Raw genomic sequence first — 19,842 nt, forward strand, 5'->3', positions numbered from 1 at the left:
CAATGCCTCATGTTTGTGTATATGCCAAATAGTGTGAAGTGTGAATGATGCCAGGCAGGTATGCAGACCTCTATCTTCTTCTGCCACCATTGGAATTAAAAGCTTCACTATAGTCTTCTCTCACCACCCACCCCCTCTCCCCACCTGCTGTTTGGATGTAACTCCCTTTCTTTGATCTTCTCTTTCCTGCCCATACATGCTCGAGTCTGTTATCTTTACTTAAGAAACACTTCTTTTCAGTAAAAACATGTTAATGACTTAAGATTGGCCTTTTAATCAAGATAAGAATTAGTTTATCAATATCAGAAAATCTATATATATTTTTTTACAACTCTACTTATTATATCAATGTCATCATGTTTCTAAAAAAGACGTAATTATTTCTAACTATAACAAACGATACTATTTTTTTTTTTTTTTTTTTACATTAAATCAGCAGAAATGTTAATGTAGATGTTAAAAAATAGAGCCTTTAATACTTTGTAGCCATGCAGGACGATTCTGCTTTTCAGGTCAAACCAGAAGTTTTATGCAGGCTTCAGGTTTATTTTTACACACACACACACACACACACACACACACACACACACACACACACACACACACACACACGCACACACAAATCCCTCAAACTACACTGTCGAATATATCAGCCTTTGTCCAGTTGTCAAAGTTTATATCATACAATCAGTGGTTTATTCTAAAGTCTGTGTAATACAGGTTTATTCTTGAGAATAGTTTAACCCAGGTCGCAAATATATATCTACAAACATATGAGTTAATTACTTTTTTAATGAAACTATAAACTAACTACTATAACTATAAAGTTTATTATTGGAAGAATGTAATTGCTTATTGTATTTTCGGAAATATTAAAAAGAAGCAAGCAGTTGTTTTATACACATCAGTGTTGGGCTTAATGCTGAGCTAATGTGAACCATTGAATGCAACGTTTATTGTTTTCAGTTAAAGAGCTAACAGAGTTATAATTCAATTGTTGAAGTAACTAATAGGTCTGGTTTGTTTTACATAGGCTCGGGTTTCCCTTAATTGGATGGCGGTCTAAATCAACTTCAACCAGGAGCAAATGCAAAAAACATACGTACAAGATAACCATCAATCCCCACATTGTATGAACAGTATAAAAAAACTGACCCTTTTCTTTTTCATTTTTTTTATTTTCATGGACTGAACATGGGCATTATTTAATGAACTGAAGAAAGAACTGAAGAATGTTTATTTCGAAATAACTTATTGAAAGAACTGAACAGTATTTGTGTATTTGACTATTGAAATATTTCTAAGTTTAATGTTTTTTGTAATTTAACAAAAAATGTAATTTATGCATTGAACTATTTTTGTTGTGTCCTATTTTCTATCATTTTAAAACAAGTAGTTTATACTTTTGGTGAAAATCCAAAGTCTCCTGAGTTTTATTAAATATTATCATCAGTTTAATTTTTCTTATATCAGTTGCCCAATCTTAAATTCTTCATGTTAATTAAGTATAAAAGCTAAAATGTATATTTTAATGAAAAACGTGTGCAACAATAGCGCCCCGGTGTGGTTATTTCTAGTTCGCATTATAGGTTCAAACCATTTGTTTGAGTCAGAAATGGCGACATCTGCTGTTCTAACAAATATTGTATCGGAGCTAATCTGGAAACAGATCAAATACTACTAATTCTACATACTCTTATTTTTCAGAATCAAAAAAAAACATTAAACGGAGTGACTAGACCTAGTTTAAGTAACGCTGCAGATCAGCAAGAGAATCCCGAATTCAAACCGGAAGAGACGCTGATGATGCGTGATGACCTAACGAGTTGCGTCATTGGTGCGGCCGGTCACGTGATTTTTTTGGCGTGGCTTAGCAACACACGAAGCGGAGCATCGAAACATATTGTTGTGAGAAACTTGCACATCAAAAGTTGGATTTAACGTATCGGGCGGGCTTCTTCGGGCGAGATATCACTATTAATTTAGACAGATGTAAGTATTTATAGCCTCTTTTATGTCTTATTTAGGGACCTCATTGTATCCAACGTGACTGCGCTGTTGTTAGCTACCAAACAGCTAGCGTTGACGCAGACTGTGACTAACTAAAACGAGATGGTTTACAGTGGATAGTGTATGTTCCCACCTGATAAAGTATTCAAACATTAAATGCAATCTCATGTAAAAATCCACCTCACTACGTTAACATGTTAAGGAAGTCAGAACAATTTACGAGTAAAAGAAATAAGATGAGAAGACACGAGTTATGGGAGTGGTATGACCTAACACCGTGTCTCTAGTTATTATTAGTCATTATAAACCATCTCTGTCAATGGAAGTGTCTTCTACTGGACTGGCTTGAATTATTTAATACATTGAATTATTATTTTCATGTTAAAATAACAAATCTGCGGAGCTTATGTGATGTATGTATATATCTCATGCACTACATCACTTTATTCTATCCTTTCTATTTCAGTATTCATCCAGTTCCTGGTGTTTCTTATCCATCATTGCACTACGGTCACTTTATTTATCTAATTTTTACCTTTACAGTTATATTGTATATAATCGTTCTGTTGTTCCATTATTCACCATGCACATTAATAACTTATCATTTAGTATTTGCCTACTTGCACATAGCTCTGTATATATATATTTATTTCTCTGCACATAGTTCTGCTTACATCTGTTTACATCTGTTAGTCTGATCACTGTCCACTTATATCTACTCTTTTATATTTTGTATTTTTAAGTTAAGTCTAAGCTTTAAGTTGTATTTAAATTGACACTTTATATTTAGGTTAAAATGTTTTGTTTACTTGCACTGTTGTTAATTTACTGCTCTGTGTGCCTTTGAATTGCCCCCCGGGGACAAATAAAGTTTTTTTGAATTGAATGTATGCATTCCGTGCCTACTGTATTATGTAACTTAGTTTTTCTATTGTTTTCAGCGTCTTTTCATAAACTGTGTTCATACCAACCGCACCATGGACAGCGACGTGACTGTGATTACCTGTCCGTATGTGGATGTGCGCCTAACAAGCACCATCTCCTCGTTTGAGGTGAAGCGCAGGTTCAATAGAGGGATAACTATAGCAGCACTAAAGGTGAGAACCATACCATACACTATACATTATAAACCTTAAAAGACACACATTTTGCCTTAACTGTTACACAGGACTACCACAGACACTCAACACTTTTTTATTCTTATTTTTTATATTCAGGTCTAATTACAGATTTTTTCCTCAACTGTTTATAGGTTCTTGTTTAAATTACACATATATTTTTATCCCTGCACGGGTTATGTACATTTCTTGTATAAGTCTATTTTTAATTGCACAGTTTAAGTTTTGATTCGTCTAGAGGTATTCTTTAAATCTTGTTTTCGGGTTAATATATATGTATGGGAGGGGGGCGTCGGTTTTGTGGTTTAATTTTTAACAAATGTTTCATGTCATGTACGTCTTTGTAACCTGCTACTGGATGCTTTGAATTTCCCTCGGGATCAATAAAGTATCTATTTATCTATCTATCTATCTAGCTAGACCCAACAATATCCCTTCTAAGTCCATCCTGTTGTTTGAACCGTTTTTGTTTGAACTATAATTAGGGGAAGTTGGAGATGGTTGTTGGCGCGTCTGTCTCCAGCATGGACCTGGAGTTGTATGGTGTCTCTGACAAGTTCCTGCAGAAAATGGATGACAATGAAGCTTTGCTCGGTTCCTATCCTGTCGATGATGAGTGCAGAATACACGTATGTATCTGTTTACCCTAACCCCAACTCCACAACCTCCAGAATCACTAGTTTGTTTTTTAATTTGTGTCTGTGATTCAACCTTCATCACAGGTTATTGATAGAAGTGGAGGTCAGTTGGAGTTCACAGATGTTTCCAAAGTGGAGAAGTTTGAACTTTCAGATGAAGCCTATAAGAAAAGAACAGGTACAGTCTGACATACTCTGGCTTCTGTTCAATTTGTGATTCTCTGACACTTTATTTTGTGCTTCTGTTTCAGTAGAATTAAGAACTATTTATCTCATCTTGGGACCATATTCTCTTATTGCAGCAAGAATTTGATTATAGATATAGATATATAGAACTGTGAGGTTTCTAGCTTACTGCTAATATATTTATTAATAACTCAGTTAATCCACAAAAACAACTCCTGAATAACAATCTGTTATCCAGACAATAGTTTATATTGCAACTGATTGTGAAATTTGATTGTTAGTTGTAGTCACTGAGAAGAAATACCATAGCTGTTATTAATTAGATAGTTTTTATGATATGGTTACTACAAGCAAAAAGTTTAAAGGATTTAACCAATCTTCTTTGTTTGAAGCTGCTCGGCTTCCTTTACATTCTTTTCTGAAGTGCTCTGTGTTTTATACAATCTGGCCGTCTTTTCAGATTCTGCAAGGTCATTCATGAAGAATCTTCGTGTCGGTCAGTACAATGAGGAGGAAATGGCCAGGAAGAAAGCAGAGCTTGCTGCTCAGCGAGAGGAAGAGAAGGTTGCTGCAAATTCCATTTCTGTTGGCAACCGGTGTAAAGTGCAGGTCATTGGACAACCCACCAAGCTTGGCACGGTCATGTATGTTGGTAAGTGTGAATAAAGCATAGCTAATATCTGTTCAGTGTTTTACTCGTGTTAGTCACTGGGTTGGGTTGTTTAGAAGTTGAGGAGACCTCGGGGAAATACTTACATCTTAGTAACAATGAACAAAGAAGGGTCATTTTGAGACTTGATTTTCAAGTCTTCAGTCTGCTTTACTGTTGCCTCTGCATTGGTGTTTTAACAGTTAACACTAGTGCAGATATTCCACATTTTGACCGGGGATTCAAAGATGAACTTTAAGGAGGCAGCCCCTTATTAGATCCACCCAAGTCACTTCTGATAGATTTTCATTGTCAGTGTTCAAAAGAGGTCCCTAAATCCCTAGCTAGATGTGATATATTTTTACATGTAATATATATTTATTAAATCTATAGAACCACAGCAGCAAATGGTACACATTATGCGGTTGTATTGAACTGTGCCAAAATAAAACCCAGAGGCTACATATCCCTTGACATGACTCTAGACCTCAGCCCTTTGATGCACTACTACTACACCTTTACTGTCTCTTTTAGGATGTCCTATCAATAAAGACACAAGGCCAAAAAAATACTCCTTAAAAAATATAAATAAATAAAAAACAGACAGATGCAATCTATGTTGCCAAAGCAGGACAGAAAAGTATTCATATTTAGAGATGATTAGTCAAAATATACAATACACAAATATCAACAATCATAACAAATACAATATAATGAAACAGTTAGTATGAATCTTTTTACAGGTGTAATTATGGAGTACATTGAGTGAAGTGAAATTATCAAGCAGCTCGTTCTGCACACTGACTTTTCTACCCACACACATGGCTCAGCTTCTGAGGATCAGGGAGATGCATAAAATCAGGATATATAGGATACACTCTCACTCTGTGAAAAACATAAGGGTGGATTTTTATTGTAACGTGACCTAGTCTGTAACCACAGTTTACTATTAAAGTTAGTTTTAGGAGTTCATAAAAGCTGCTAATTTAATTCAACCAAAGCAGGCCTTAATATAAAGAAGACTGCATGTGAAAAACTACATCATTATGGTCATTTCAGGTACAACTGATTTCAAGCCAAGCTACTGGGTGGGTGTGAAGTACGACGAGCCCTTGGGGAAGCACAATGGAACGTAAGAGTTGTTTTTCTTTACATTCTACCTCAGCACAATGTTTATAATGAAATATTCTCATTTGACCCTTTTCTTTTTGTCAATTGTGTCTCTGCAGTGTGGAAGGGAAGCAATACTTTGAATGTGAGGACAAATATGGTGGATTTGTGAAGCCCCAGAATGTGACTGTGGGAGACTTCCCTGAGGAGGATTATGGTTTAGATGAAATGTAGTCCTGCAATGTAACAAAGGTTTTTGAGTATTTTTGTTGTGTTTTTTTTTTTTTCTCCCCTGACCGTCATGATTCAGAGAGTGGTTTCTTAAGGTCTCTTAGGTTCAACCTCTCTAAGATGCCAGTGCATCCTGATAGAGATGAGTGCCAGGTCTCTTGTGGTGGTCAATGGGATAATCATACAGGATAATTACAAGTGTAGCTTGAACCAATGAGAGAGGGTTTTTGTTGCATGGTATGCAGCATGCTGAAGGTGAACATACACTTCTTCACTTCAAGCACTACTGTTCAACCCAATGATTTGCTTTCTCGGTACTTGTTGCTCCTGAGAGGGAAGTTGATCTAATGAACAAGTCTTAACTGACAGTCTAAAGAATACTTCACATTTTCTCATTTAGTTTATATCAATCTGCACCAAGCTGATTGCACAGACTTGCTAATAGTCGACTGTAGGAGTAGAACGTACATTTCTGTTAGAGTGTTTGACTCTTAAACAAAAAGAGGCACTGGTCCTTGGTTTCCTGACTAATATGTTGTCCTAAAAAGATGTGATTTAAACTGAGAAAAATATTTTCCAGTTCATTCAATAAAAGATTAACTGAAGCCACTGTGTTTCAGTCCCGTTTGACAAACAAGAAATTCAAAGTCAAAGAGGAAAGAAGAACAAATCCCAAACCAGAGCTGCCTCACCGTAGCTGTTCACCCCATTACCATCACCTTTTTATATTAAAAACTGTTGACCTGTTTGCTCTCCTTGCAGTTATTGCTGTCTACACATGTGTACAATACCTGGTATAGGAATGTTGGAGATATCTCTTTCCCCAAAAAACTACATTTCTAAAATGTCAGTTTGTATTTGTATGTAATATATCATCAAACAGTCCCATGTTTAGGTTTCCAAGTGGGTATGCAGTAAAATGCTGTTTTTTTTTCCAGCAAAATAAGTTTAAAATAAAAGTTCTGTTAATATTGAACCACTGTAATAACATTTTCTCCCAGTTTAAAATTTGAAACAAGTCTGTATGTTGACTTTATAAAATGTGTTTATCAAATAATTTGTATGTACAGTAAGTACTCAAACTAAGTTTAATTGTATACTATTGGAGGACAACATGAAACATTAATTTTAAATTGTACTAAAAAATGGTAACACCCTTCACTTCCAGTGGCATTTCATTCCTGCAGCAGGCTCGTGTAAACAAGACATTACATTTTCTGTCATCCTAACCCTAAATGATTTTTGATCAGGTGTTTGGGTGGTTGTTAAACATTGACTTCATGTGTTGACTGCTCATATACCTAAAAAAAACAATGTATCATTTGTGTTTAATCTCTTGATTCTTCACAACACTGGACAGCTACAGCATCGCTCTCCTGTGAACCACAACTCATTCCTCAGCTTTTGAATTTACAAGTGAATACTATGCCTTATTTATCCTGTGATTTATGTTACCAATTCAAAACTGTTTTGATCCACTGAAGTTTACAAAAGAAATGTATACAAATCATTTTTGGTGTTTTTATTTCAATTATATGTCACTACCAACATACACAATTAAGACTGTTCATCTCTTCTCCCGTTTTAAAAATGGTCAATCTTCAAGGTTCTGTTAAACTGTGCCAAAGTATAATGCAGAATAATAATAAAATCAATTTGCCTGTACAGAAGCTTTTCAGAATTATTGAATTGGTCTGCAACTTTAACAGCACGGGCCTCTTATTCTCTGTCTAAAACAAACTTTCATTTACATATAGGCTTCTAAAATAAGAGCATTGGCCTCTGAATACCATAAAAACAGTAAATCGTTAAAAATTAAACTATCATAATCAAATGGACATCCTCTTCATACTCAAAGGCTGTGTCTGAATTTGGGATACACAAATTGCAACAAAGGATTGCTGATGTTTTAATTTCAACCTTAGGGTTCCTTTCATAACCCATAAGGTTTTTTTTTTGTCTTGTCTGTGCATTTTTGTATGTAGGTGTTTATTTCTGTTTACTTTCATTTGGGAAGTGATAGGTCTATAGGTAGTTGAAGTCCAATACAAGTAGAATTTAACACGCTAATAACGCAACGCAGAAGAGGAAAATTTGTGAGGTAACAAAATGTAAGTATTGCGAGGGATAGTAAGACTAAGCGAGTTGGGCAAACGTCAAGACATTACAAGGGAGTGCAGAAGAGATTGGTAAGAAACCCATAATAGTTTTAACGAGTCAATGCAAATTGTAGCGAGTAGGCTATAATTCAAGTATTGCAAGGTAACGCAAAAATAATAGGGAACGGAAACACAAAAGTAGGGCGAGGTAAATTAAATAGGCTTTTCTCGCATAAAACAATTACGGCTCAATTAAAAAAAAAAAAAAAAATCTGAGTCGCATGTCTCTGAGTGTTTCAAGAGGTCCTCGGGGTTGAACCCTGTCGCACAATAAAAAATAATAAAAAATAATAATTTGAGCTCACATTTACTCAAGACGCACGTCACTCTTACGACTCTACATCTGACCTCTCGCGAGAAGAAGTGCAGTTTCCCATGCCAAGCAGTGTGGTGTGTGTGTGTGCGCGACAGAGAAAAGGAAAGATGGCGACGCAGGAGAGCGAAGCGACTAAAGCTACCGTGAGCAACGGCGAGGTAAAAATGAATGACACTTTTATTATCCTGTTTTCTTTTCATATCCAGGTGAAGGGAGTCCTTATAGGTTTGTTTACGCCTCGAGAGTTTGGTACCGTTGAATTGAAACAAGTTTAGCAAACGTTACACGAGCCGAAGTGACGTTGTCAGTGCCGGTTGGTTTTTAAAAACGACCCCCCCCCCTCCTGCCTCAGATATGTCGAGAAATACATCCTCTTAGCAAACGAATGGACGGAGTGAGACCAGCTTTGGTGGTCAGATCTCACCTGGAGACACACTATTACACAGACAGTGAACAGATTTCGTGTTGACTCTGAGTGTGTGAGTCGACTGACTGCAGTGTGTGTGTGTGTGTGTGTGTAGCGTTATCACAAGGCCTGAACCTGAGCGACGCAGCTTGACTAACCAGGCCAGTCTCAACCAGCTCATTCACATATAAAAAACATTTTCTTTTACCTTTTTTGTTCGCATTTACACCAAACAAAATGTTCGGCCTACAATATCGTTTTGTGGTTATCAGCGCAGTGTTTCACCTGGCAGGTCATTTTAAGATTGACAGGTTAGATGAACTGATCATTGAGTGGTACTAACCACTGCAAAATGCTGTCTTACAATGTCACAGTGGTAGTTGATTGAGGTAATTAGGGCGGTATCTAGCTGGTCATCATTTCCCCTTATGATAAAATGCATGTCACAGGCTACCAGAGGTCAAAGTGAATCATAACTCTGTCAAGGCAAACCTGCTGAATCTTAAGTCTTTGGCCTGGCAAGCCTAAACAATTCAATTGGTTACTGTAAACCACAAACTCTACTTTAACAGGCACATTGTAAAGCTGTAGTTTTAAATATGAATTACCATAATATTTGGTGTCTTCATGCCATTAAAGATCAAGGCACTTTACCTGAAACTTCGGCCGTTTGACTTATAATAAATCAAAAGTATAGTTAAAGATAAAGATTAACTTTATTGATCCCCCGTGGGGGAAATTTGTGCATTACAGCAGCTCAAGAAAACAGGGGACGGGAATATAATTATTAAAAATAGAAGTTAAAAATCAAATCAAACATATTTACATCAGTTAAATAAAAAATAGAATAATGGAAAATTACACAGTAACTACACTGGAAAGAGTTATTGTTATTTAAAAAAAAAACACACACAGTGTGTAGCATGAGGTGGTGACGCTGTTAAAGAGTCCGATTAAACAGGAGGTACAACTTACGTTTCTTTGGACCCCTTTATAGATTAACTAAACTTAAGCGTGTTCTTGCCTCTCAAATGTATTTCAGTTTCAGTGAAGTCACAAAGCCAAGCAAAGATTAATCCCTGGAAATCTTCAAAAAAAAAAAAAAAAAAAAGGCCTTCCAGATTCCAATAAGTCTCTTACAATAATCTAAGTTAGAGCAATAGTTGCAATATGTGAAACAGGCTATGATTCTTTGGTGTTCTTCACCCATACAGCCAAAAGTGCCATCGAGGAATCTGGAAAACCTAAAATAACAGATCAAGAATGATTCGGCTTCAGGAGAAAAAAATGTCTGGCTCCGTCACATCAATTAAATGGCAACAAACAAGTGGTAGATACTAGGGCAAGGATACAATGTGACCTTAGTGTCGCTTTGGTCATAAAATGACTTGGTCCGGAGAGATAAAGCCGTTAATATTGCTCTCAAGGCCTGCTGCTAGTGGATTGGTTTAGGGAGATTTCTGTGGTTTTATTAATCCAAATAAAACACAAAGTGGCCAATGGCAAATTACATTTTCTGCTTTGTACATTTTGAATTGAATTGGCCTTAGCACATCAAATATTATGGCCGATGTTTGCATGTCTCAAATAACCTTTAACTAATAAACACAGAGCACTTTAATTTGTCCTTGTACTTAAAGTTGGCAGAATCTTAAAGATGATCTTTTATGTAAATAACTACTAGCTAGCAACCTACACTATTCATTGTTTTTGGCTAGAACTACTTTTTGCTTCCTCCTGTAGTTAACACTCACCATATTTTGTAAACATTACAATACAAATCTCCACTTCTCTGTGAAAGACTGATTTCTTTGAACTTCTTGCCCTCTTCCCGTCAAACACACACATTCATTAGTAATCCAAGGTTAAGCATTTGCTCGCTGAATGGGGGTTAATTGTTAATCCTAGTTCAGAGTGTGTAAATTGTAAATTATTACATTTAGCTACAGTTGTGAACCTGTTTCTGTAATTAGCATATTGGTCATCTTTCTGTGTAATGATTATTTTTTCGATCCCACTAGGAGACAGAGAGCCATCTCTCTTATGACAGTGTTGCGTCTTTTTAACACAACAGGACATGCTCTACAAACTATACTTTGAGTAACTTCATTGGCAGGAAATTTCATGTTTGTTTCTTTAAGGCAAGAAGCTTATATTATTTTAAGGCCTTCAAGGAAGCCTGTGTAAATATTACAGCCTGCTAAGCAGAAAGCATTTTCTTCACACTCTCAAGTGTTGTGTGATTCTGGAGGCCAACCTCTGGTCTCCCTTGTGTTGGTGACAATGGGGGAGATTAGATGTGTAGATAGTGAATGAGTCTCATGACTTGGCATGGGCTTGTGTATTGTGTCATTTCGACATAGTGGCCTTGCTGGAGGGTAGGGGGTTTTACGAAGCACAGATTTAACTATCTGATTATTTTTAATATCCAAATACGTTGCTTGGAAATCAAAGGAGTTTGTTATAAATACACAAAGCATCAATAAGTACAATAGAGTAAAATAGAGATTGATTAACACTTTGCCTTGAAATGAAGTTTTATCTTGAGTGACCCTCAGTAGCACCACTAGTTGTTCTGTAAAAAGAGTTTACTTGTCTCTAACACCTTTTTGAAAGTTTGGCTGTATTTTGGTTTGAAACCAACCATTACAATTCAGGGATGCAATCCAATACATTTCCACACTGTTGGTGTCATTCTTATTGCAAAGTTTATTGATATGGCATCTTTCTCAGAGCAAGGCAAAGCGTAACCGTGTACAATGCAAGAATAATTAGAAAAATAAGATAATTTCATTTTATGCAACTTAAAAAAAAATAATTGTGTTTTTTTTTAAATTGATGCTGTATTACAAAATAAAATGTTAAAATACTCAAATTCATAAAAAGAATCCTCAAGGAAATCATAAGCAGACCTGTCTGTTTTCCAGAGGCTCATAAAATGTCTTGATACAATTGGATTTGTCTGAGCAGAACAGCCTACAGTCACATTGATTCAATTTGTATAACAAATGAAAACAGAAACAGAGCATGTTTTGCTCTTCTTTGCAACATGACTGACATGATAGATTCAATAACATTTTTTGCTAATTCCCAAACTGGCATGTGCTGTTGGCCAAGCAAGATTTATTGCAAAGTCCCCTCTTACATTTTTTGAAAATGTACGTATGTCAGTATTACTTCACTTAAATCTGTGATGAATTGTGTTTATTAGTAGCCTCTTCTAGACCTTAAGTTCTTAAAGTTGTACTGTATACTCCCTGTTTTAACTGGAGATTAAAAATGAATATTTACCCTGCACATATACTGCATGCTCTGCATGATGATAATAATAATGATGTGTTGTATGATGGCATACCTCATCATAGGACCCAATGGCTTCTCCATCATTGTGGCTTTCTTGGGCAATACTGACCCTTTGTGTGTGTGTTTGTGTGTAGGTGTCGGTGAGCAGCAATGGAACTGCTGCAACAACAGATGACCAGACTGTGCAGACGGCTGAAAATGCACAGGATCCTCAGCAGCAGCAACAGCCACCTAATGCATGGCAGGTCATTAAGGGAGTCCTCTTCAGGTGAGTTTTATTTAATTTTGTCTCTTAATCTTGTAAACAGCCCATCGATAGGTTCCTCTCATACTGTGTAGTAATTATTCACAGATGTGTGATGTGATAAACAATGGTGGTGTCAGAAAGCCATTTACAAATGGCAAGTTAACGGGAAAAGTGTGCAAAACAACAGTGAAGCTGTGGAAAGTTTACTCTTCATCTCTCCTGTGCAAACTGCATCATAAAAGAGCAAGGCAAATAACTGAATCACTGACAGTTTTTCATTCCTGTTTTGTCACAGTCCCAAGGGAAAATGTTCACTCTCAGCTCTACAATGGTCAGGATTTTTAGTAGATCTTTAATTAATTTGCTTTTACAATATTATTATTTTTTGTCCACTGTATGTCCTTGGCTGTTTATTTGATTGGTTTTCTTGGTTTAGGCAATACGTTTCTATGCTAGTCATTTGGCAGCCACTTGAGTAAAAGAACAAGTCAATTTATTAGATGAAAGTTTATTTTGTTACATGATTTGGTAAAGTTTGTATCTGAAGAGTTACTCTGTGATTACCCTGCTCTTAGAATGGGAAATATCTCTCATTTAAACAAGATTGTAAATTTAGGACAAACAGATTTCCTGCCATCATTTAGACAGTTCAACAAAATGATTACGATACAATTGTCTGCATATTTTTTAACTTCTTTTTTAATGGGACCAATATGATCAATAGAAACTCTAATTAAATACAAATTATTTGCCAGAAAATGGGGTATTTCTGTAACAAATTCTATTATCATTTTGACTACAGTAAATATACAAAGTAGATGTATAATTAGTCAGTTTGACTCCAAACAACCAAAGAGGAAGTATGCATGGAACAAAAGACATTTCACACAAAGGCAGGTTAGTAATGAGACAGATACTATGTAAAGATATGTGTGTACTTGATATGGTTTATGTGCCATAGAGTTCACACAGGTCGCTAAATTCTATTTAGTCCTTTTGACATAATCACTGATTTATGTAGGGAAAAAGGGTGTGTATTCTTGTTTGTTTGAAGTCTCAATGAAATGCAGTTAAACTGGATACAGTTCAATCAGATATGCTTCCTCATGGTTTCCCCTCTCTTAGAAATCTGAAGAACAAAAGTGTTTTACGGTATTAGTCTATTTTCACAAATTAGAATCAATAGACTCATCACTCCTGCTGTTGGCTGTTTTTATATTTGTGTTCCCTTTATTTTTCCTCTGACTCTGTTTTCCTCTGTTCCTCCAGAATTTTCATAATCTGGGCGATCAGTAGCTGGTTCCGCCGAGGGCCGTCCACTCCTGACCCCAGCACGCCAGCCGGGGCCCCCAGAGTACCGAGCAGGAACCTCTTCACCAAGGACACCCTGATGGTATTACACACGCCCCCCTCGCTTGGTGCTTTATCTCCACAGTCAGCTCTTCATTAAACCTTTTTAATTGAATTTAAGATGTTCATTGTTGAACAGTCTTCACAGTATGATCCCCTGAAGTATTACAGGAGCAAGCCACTGTTATCGCTCCCTTTCAGGCGACTCACTGCTCTCCCCTGACTCTGTTATATCATAAACACTGTTTATATTCTCACCTGTCCTGCAGGATCTGTACGTGTATGTGTCCCAGGACGAGGTGTTCTCTGACTTCAACAACACAGAAGCCCTCTTCTGGTTCCACAGGGACCTGGTCTACGGAGACTGGGGCACGGGGGAGAATGGGGACGGCTGTTACGAGCAATATAAGGAGATGGACATCCCTGAGGTGAGGATGGAAGGGAGTTAGCAGCAAAAAAATGTTTGTGATGAATTTGGCAGGTTTTTTTCTATATTTGTGTATCACTTTTCTTTCCTTGTTTGGTGTGCTCCTGCAGAATGTGCAGCAGAACGGGTCACTCTACATGCACGTCTACTTCACTAAAAGTGGATTCCACCCAGACCCAAAACGAAAGGGGCAGTATCGCAGACTGGCAACAGTTCATACAACGAGAAGTAAGCTCTTGTGGAAAACAGAGATTGTAAACAGTATATGTGATCTTTGTATTTGAACTTAAACCTTACCTTGTTCACTGTTTTTAGTGTTGAACAAATTCAAACGAAGAAAGTTTATGAAAACCAAGAATCTGCTAACAGGAGAGACTGAAGCAGATCCTGAAGTGATCAAGGTTGGTTTTATTGTTGTTTCTTTTTTAAAGTTCTGTTTACTGTCAGTACGACCAATAACTTATCAACAAATAGTTTTTTTAAAGAGAAATCCATAAGTCAACTAGTAGGTTAAAAGAAATAGCAGAAATACTAAATTGGTTTTGAGATTATTTTAAAAGGTCATAATTATAAAGTGAATCCGCCTGAGAGCATTGACGAGTTGATTTCTACTGTTAAATGTAGCAGCTCATTACCTTCACGCATTTAATGAAATGTTTACTCACAGCGGGCTGAGAGCCACGGTCCAGTGGAGATCATCTCTCATTGGCACCCCAACCTCACCATCAACATAGTCGATGACCACACTGCCTGGGTTAAAGGCTCTGTACCCCCTCCTCTAGATCAACGTAAGCTCCTTCCTCTGTCCTCTCTTTGACAATTACTGCACAGTGATAATCCGTTTAAAAGACCCAAGAATGTCGATTTGCTGTTTGCCAAGACACTCTTGACACTTTTCTGCCTTCTCTAACCCTAGATGTCAAGTTTGACGCAGTTAGTGGCGACTACTATCCCATTGTGTACTTTAACGACTACTGGAACCTTCAGAAGGACTACTACCCCATCAATGACACTCTGACAACACTCCCACTGCGCCTCAACTACTGCCCGCTGTCCCTGTGGCGCTGGCAGCTCTATGCTGCCCAGAATGCTCGCTCTCCATGGAACTTCTTACCAGAGGACACCTACGAGCAGTCTGACGAAGACCAAGACTCTGTCAAGGTAATCGATTTAGGTCACAGAAAGATAAATATTTGTTGGTTCAGTGTTTCCCACACAAACACAACACTTAATTACTAAAGTCATAGCACAGCAAGAGAATTCAACTGGTACGTCCCTCTCGTCTATGCACACATCTTCCTATATATGCACTCCCACATTTATTGACCTGATGCATTCATCAACATCATCACGCTTGTCACTCAGCAGAGAATAACAATTTAAAACGTGTGTATGTGGAATAACCTAATAAACATGTGTATGTTAAATGTATATAAAGATGTTTAGATATTTACCAGGTTTTGAGGATAACATATAAACTAAGATGTGTTATCTCTATAGCTTTTAAATAAAAAAACTCCCTTTGTGTAGGTGGCGCTTTTGGAAACCAATCCATACTTGCTGGGACTCACCATTGTTGTCTCCATTGTGCACAGCATCTTTGAGTTTCTTGCCTTCAAGAATGGTAAGTTCACAGCAGCAGGAGTTTGTTTCTTTCAGTAACAAAATAACAATTTTCCTAGTGTCGGTCTACCCTCAGTTTCCACTTACCGCCTCCTCCTCCTCTTCTTCAGATATCCAGTTCTGGAACAGCAGACAGTCTCTGGAAGGCTTGTCAGTGCGCTCCATCATATTTGGCGTTTTCCAGTCTCTGGTGGTGTTGCTGTACATACTGGACAATGAAACCAACTTTGTGGTGCAGGTCAGCGTCTTCATCGGCCTTCTCATTGACCTGTGGAAAATCACCAAGGTTATGGACGTCAAGGTAAGTCACAGCACGATATGCTTCCTTTATGCACAGCAGGTGAATGAAAACTAGTACTGTACACCCTTGATGAGTCTGAACACTGTACTGGCTCTAAGATAGATATAACATTTGAACTTCCTCTTATACTGTTACGATTACTAAGTAACCAATAATGTTTTGTGTTTTTCAAGTTGGACAGAGAGAACAAAATTGCTGGAGTATTGCCAAGATTGGTATTCAACGACAAATCGACATATGTGAAGTCTTCAACCAAAATCTACGACGATGTAAGTTTCAGTTAACCTTAGAGAAGTGTGTCAGGTAGAGGGGTCTGATAGGTCCTGATGTTTTGTACAGTGAACGACCAAGTGTCTCTTTATGCCGGCTGAAACTCCCTGTTGGAATTATAAAATCACAAGCAGGTTCTTCTTCAAGCAGTACAACAGTATTAGTATTTCATATGTTGTTTGTTACTGTCTCTGATCATTTCTTTTCCTTGGAACAGATGGCCTTCAAGTACCTGTCGTGGCTGCTCTACCCTCTGTTTGGCTGCTATGCTGTCTACAGTTTATTGTATGTAGAGCACAAAGGATGGTACTCATGGGTACTCAGCATGCTCTATGGCTTCTTGTTAACCTTTGGTAAGTTTGTATACTCCTCATCTGATCCTTCTATCACGTGTGATGTTTGTTTGTTTGAGGAGATAACTGGTTTTGAATGTGAACACAAAAAGGAGAGAGGTGTCAGGTTTTTTTTAAATTTATAATGATTTATTTGTGTGCAGACTGATTTTCCATTGGTCTGATTGTGTAAATGAAATGATGCAGGGAGGACTGGTGGTGGTTAAATTCACAGTGCTCATGTTTCTCTTACATACAGAATTAAATCACCCGGATGTTTTATTATTAAAGCTGTATTAATGCAACAATCACGTCTGAATCCAAAGTACTGACTAGAACAGCGACTTTCAGAATGTCCAGAAAAAGTTAGTATGGATAAAAATAGTTTTCTCTAAAGACACTGAGTTTTACGAGACTTGTGGATAGATGGCTGTTGTTTTGAATCCTGAGTCATCAAATAGGATTGTTTTTAAAATATGAAACAATCAGATGATGTTTAGAAGAAACTGCATCTATGATGAAGGTCTGTAGTGCTGCACAGATATCCTGTTTGACAACACTTCTTTAGTCAGATAGAATTTAACATCTTTGTTTGGTCCCGTCATGGCTTTATAGTTTTTCAGTGAAAATAATCATTGTTATGCAAAGATGAGCTTTTCCACTTATTATGGGTCATAAATAAATGTTATTGGTCAAAATTGCAGTAGGAATTATATCCATATTCCATCTCACAGATTGTCTTTGTTGTGTCATCTTAATATAAACATCTTCCCCTCTTATTAAAGATTATAACTTAGCCCTTACATTAAATTTTTTTAATTTCAACATATTTTATTATATTGTTCTTATTCCTTTTCCTGGATCGTTTTCTATTCCATTTTCTAGATGATTGATTGGATTCTCTTGCCGACACATTGTGTCCTGCAGTGTTGATTGTTTCTGTTAATCTATTTTAAAGGCCAAAGTTAAGGCTGGTTATTATTGTCTCTCTTAATTACAAGGTCTGTATATGGATGTACCATCAGCTAATGTTTTCATAATTGCATCATGCTTGCATATCTAATTCCCAGGAGCCTCTAATGTGCTGTGTAATAATAGACCGCACGAGGGCACTCTCAGTCATGTGGCCTGTTGTCTTATTTACTGCCTCTGGGGTAAAGCTGTTTATGTTATCTCTCTCACTCTGTCTAATTTTGATTTTCAGGTTTCATTACAATGACGCCACAGCTATTCATCAACTACAAAATGAAATCTGTGGCCCACCTCCCATGGAGGATGCTCACCTACAAGGCTCTCAATACCTTTATTGATGACCTGTTTGCCTTCGTCATCAAGATGCCCATGATGTACAGGATAGGGTGTCTCAGAGATGGTACGCCTTCACTTACAAAATGTTCATTTATGTATCTTTATAAGTTTACTTACCTTACTTACATTTAAGGATATTTTCCAACATTTTCACGAGGAGCAATTTTTGAGTTTGTAGCTTGATGATGATGCAGACACATTTGAGTTGACCCTAGAGGAACTGCTAAAATCAGTTTCAGGTTTGGATGTCTCTCATAGTATATGTTGTAGACGATCCTCAATATCATCAGTGTCAGCTTCTACACCAGTGTTTTTGAAGATTACACTGTTTTTCACCAGCTTATGTTCATAGATGTTGCTTATACAAACCAGTACAGATATATTTGGCAGTTCCTTCTCAGTTAAACATGATGAAAGCGCAACTTGCTCATAAGCTTCACAAAACAGGGACAATGCATTTGAATCATAAATAAATGTAATCAAACTAAACTCTGTTCCTCTCCTCTCAGATGTGGTGTTCTTCATCTACCTTTACCAGCGCTGGATCTACCGGGTGGATCCAAACAGAGTCAACGAGTTTGGCACCAGTGGAGTTGAGCCGGTCCCTGAGAACACAGAAGCGGCAGATGATGCTCCTGCTGCACCTGCTGCCATCACAGACAAACCAGAGGGGGAGAAGAAGAACGATTAAGCAATTTGGTGCCCTTGCCTGCCCCCCCCACCCCCCACCCCCACCCCCAAACCCCGGCCCTCACTGTTGGGGCAAAGAGGACTTGTGGAAATCAGGCATGGAGGGGAGTCATTGTTTAGCCGTCATGGATGCCACAAAAAAAAAAAATGCAGTCCAACTGTTCCCTCTGATTTCTGTGCTGATCCACAAAGAATCATATTCAGTTCTAGACTTTGGTAAATTCTTCTTTCTGTTCCCCGCCTTCTCGTTTTGCAGTTCAAGTGAAGTAAAACAAAACGTGATGTACTGTATTCTGTATGATTTCTCTGAGGGTAAAAGTGTCTTGGAATAGAAATTGGAAGGGGAAACGGGTCACAGTAACACAACTAATTTTTTTTCAGGGAAGAACGAGGCCTCGTGAGACTCCTGTTCTTTGTGTAGAATACTTGTGAATTGTTCTTTTCATTCCATGTGAGTGTGGTGTTTTCAGACTGTCTGGAAACAGGCGAGTTGTACTGGAGGAAACTGGAGAGACCCTGGACCACGGCGGATGCAGAAAAAGAGTCAAGATGGAAGACCCTACAGAACACTACCCACGAGAGAGAGACTACTACCCTCAATTTTTAACAAATGGTTATTGTTCTTAAGTTGAACATAAAAAAATAACAGCCTTGTTGGTATTAATATAAATATATTAATATTGTCAATGAATTAATTTTTGTTTACCAGTCACTGAAGCATTCTTTTGTATGTCCTCAAACTGTACAGAATCTTGGCTTGTCATGTTAATAATACCGATGTCAGAACCGTCTAAGAGTAGCTAATTTACCAGTCTAATTTTTATTTTACTTCCTCAGCTGGATGTCTGATTTCCAAATTGTTTCACGCTCCAAATCAGGTCACACTTGACACAGTGGAGACAGGCCTATACTGGAAGAATGACAGTGTCCTGTTTTTATTTTGAGTGCTGTTGGTTCCATGTTGGTACATATTACATTTTGATTCATTCATGTTTATAGTAAAACTTAAGTGTGATTTAAAATGTTTATGAAAAGCTTTGTTGATTTTAGTCTTTGTTTCTAATTTACATATCAGGTTGGGTTCAAGAATTAGATTTTATATGTTAAGGCTTCAATCATTATGAACCCTGGTAACTAAATATTGTGATGAGCAGGTTTGTTTGTTGTA

At 37.3% G+C, this 19,842-nt stretch overlaps 2 protein-coding genes across 2 annotated transcripts; both read left to right on the plus strand.

The window, feature by feature from the left end:
* The first annotated feature begins 1,846 nt into the window (after window positions 1-1,846).
* On the plus strand, window positions 1,847-7,576 carry tbcb (tubulin folding cofactor B). The gene is made up of 7 exons (XM_061046861.1): window positions 1,847-1,992; window positions 2,952-3,107; window positions 3,614-3,757; window positions 3,851-3,944; window positions 4,413-4,604; window positions 5,661-5,733; window positions 5,831-7,576. Exons 2-7 carry the CDS (start codon window positions 2,988-2,990, stop codon window positions 5,943-5,945), a joined length of 738 nt encoding a protein of 245 aa, XP_060902844.1. The 5' UTR covers window positions 1,847-1,992; window positions 2,952-2,987; the 3' UTR covers window positions 5,946-7,576.
* Window positions 7,577-8,478: 902 nt separating this feature from the next.
* On the plus strand, window positions 8,479-19,712 carry clptm1 (CLPTM1 regulator of GABA type A receptor forward trafficking). The gene is made up of 14 exons (XM_061046866.1): window positions 8,479-8,575; window positions 12,261-12,394; window positions 13,643-13,766; window positions 13,993-14,151; window positions 14,261-14,378; window positions 14,466-14,551; window positions 14,818-14,938; window positions 15,067-15,311; window positions 15,681-15,774; window positions 15,884-16,074; window positions 16,248-16,343; window positions 16,562-16,697; window positions 17,881-18,048; window positions 18,494-19,712. Exons 1-14 carry the CDS (start codon window positions 8,525-8,527, stop codon window positions 18,673-18,675), a joined length of 1,905 nt encoding a protein of 634 aa, XP_060902849.1. The 5' UTR covers window positions 8,479-8,524; the 3' UTR covers window positions 18,676-19,712.
* The last annotated feature ends 130 nt before the right edge of the window (window positions 19,713-19,842 follow it).

The sequence above is a fragment of the Labrus mixtus genome, chromosome 9 (assembly GCF_963584025.1).
Source record: "Labrus mixtus chromosome 9, fLabMix1.1, whole genome shotgun sequence".
Taxonomy (NCBI): domain Eukaryota; kingdom Metazoa; phylum Chordata; class Actinopteri; order Labriformes; family Labridae; genus Labrus; species Labrus mixtus.

Coding starts and splice junctions, on each gene's coding strand:
- clptm1 (XM_061046866.1), top strand. CDS start 8,525: ATGGCGACGCAGGAGAGCGAAGCGACTAAAGCTACCGTGAGCAACGGC. Junction 15,775..15,883: donor GTTTCTTGCCTTCAAGAATG/GTAAGTTCACAG, acceptor CCTCTTCTTCAG/ATATCCAGTTCTGGAACAGC. Junction 16,075..16,247: donor CCAAGGTTATGGACGTCAAG/GTAAGTCACAGC, acceptor GTGTTTTTCAAG/TTGGACAGAGAGAACAAAAT.
- tbcb (XM_061046861.1), top strand. CDS start 2,988: ATGGACAGCGACGTGACTGTGATTACCTGTCCGTATGTGGATGTGCGC. Junction 3,108..3,613: donor TAACTATAGCAGCACTAAAG/GTGAGAACCATA, acceptor AACTATAATTAG/GGGAAGTTGGAGATGGTTGT. Junction 4,605..5,660: donor TGGCACGGTCATGTATGTTG/GTAAGTGTGAAT, acceptor TGGTCATTTCAG/GTACAACTGATTTCAAGCCA.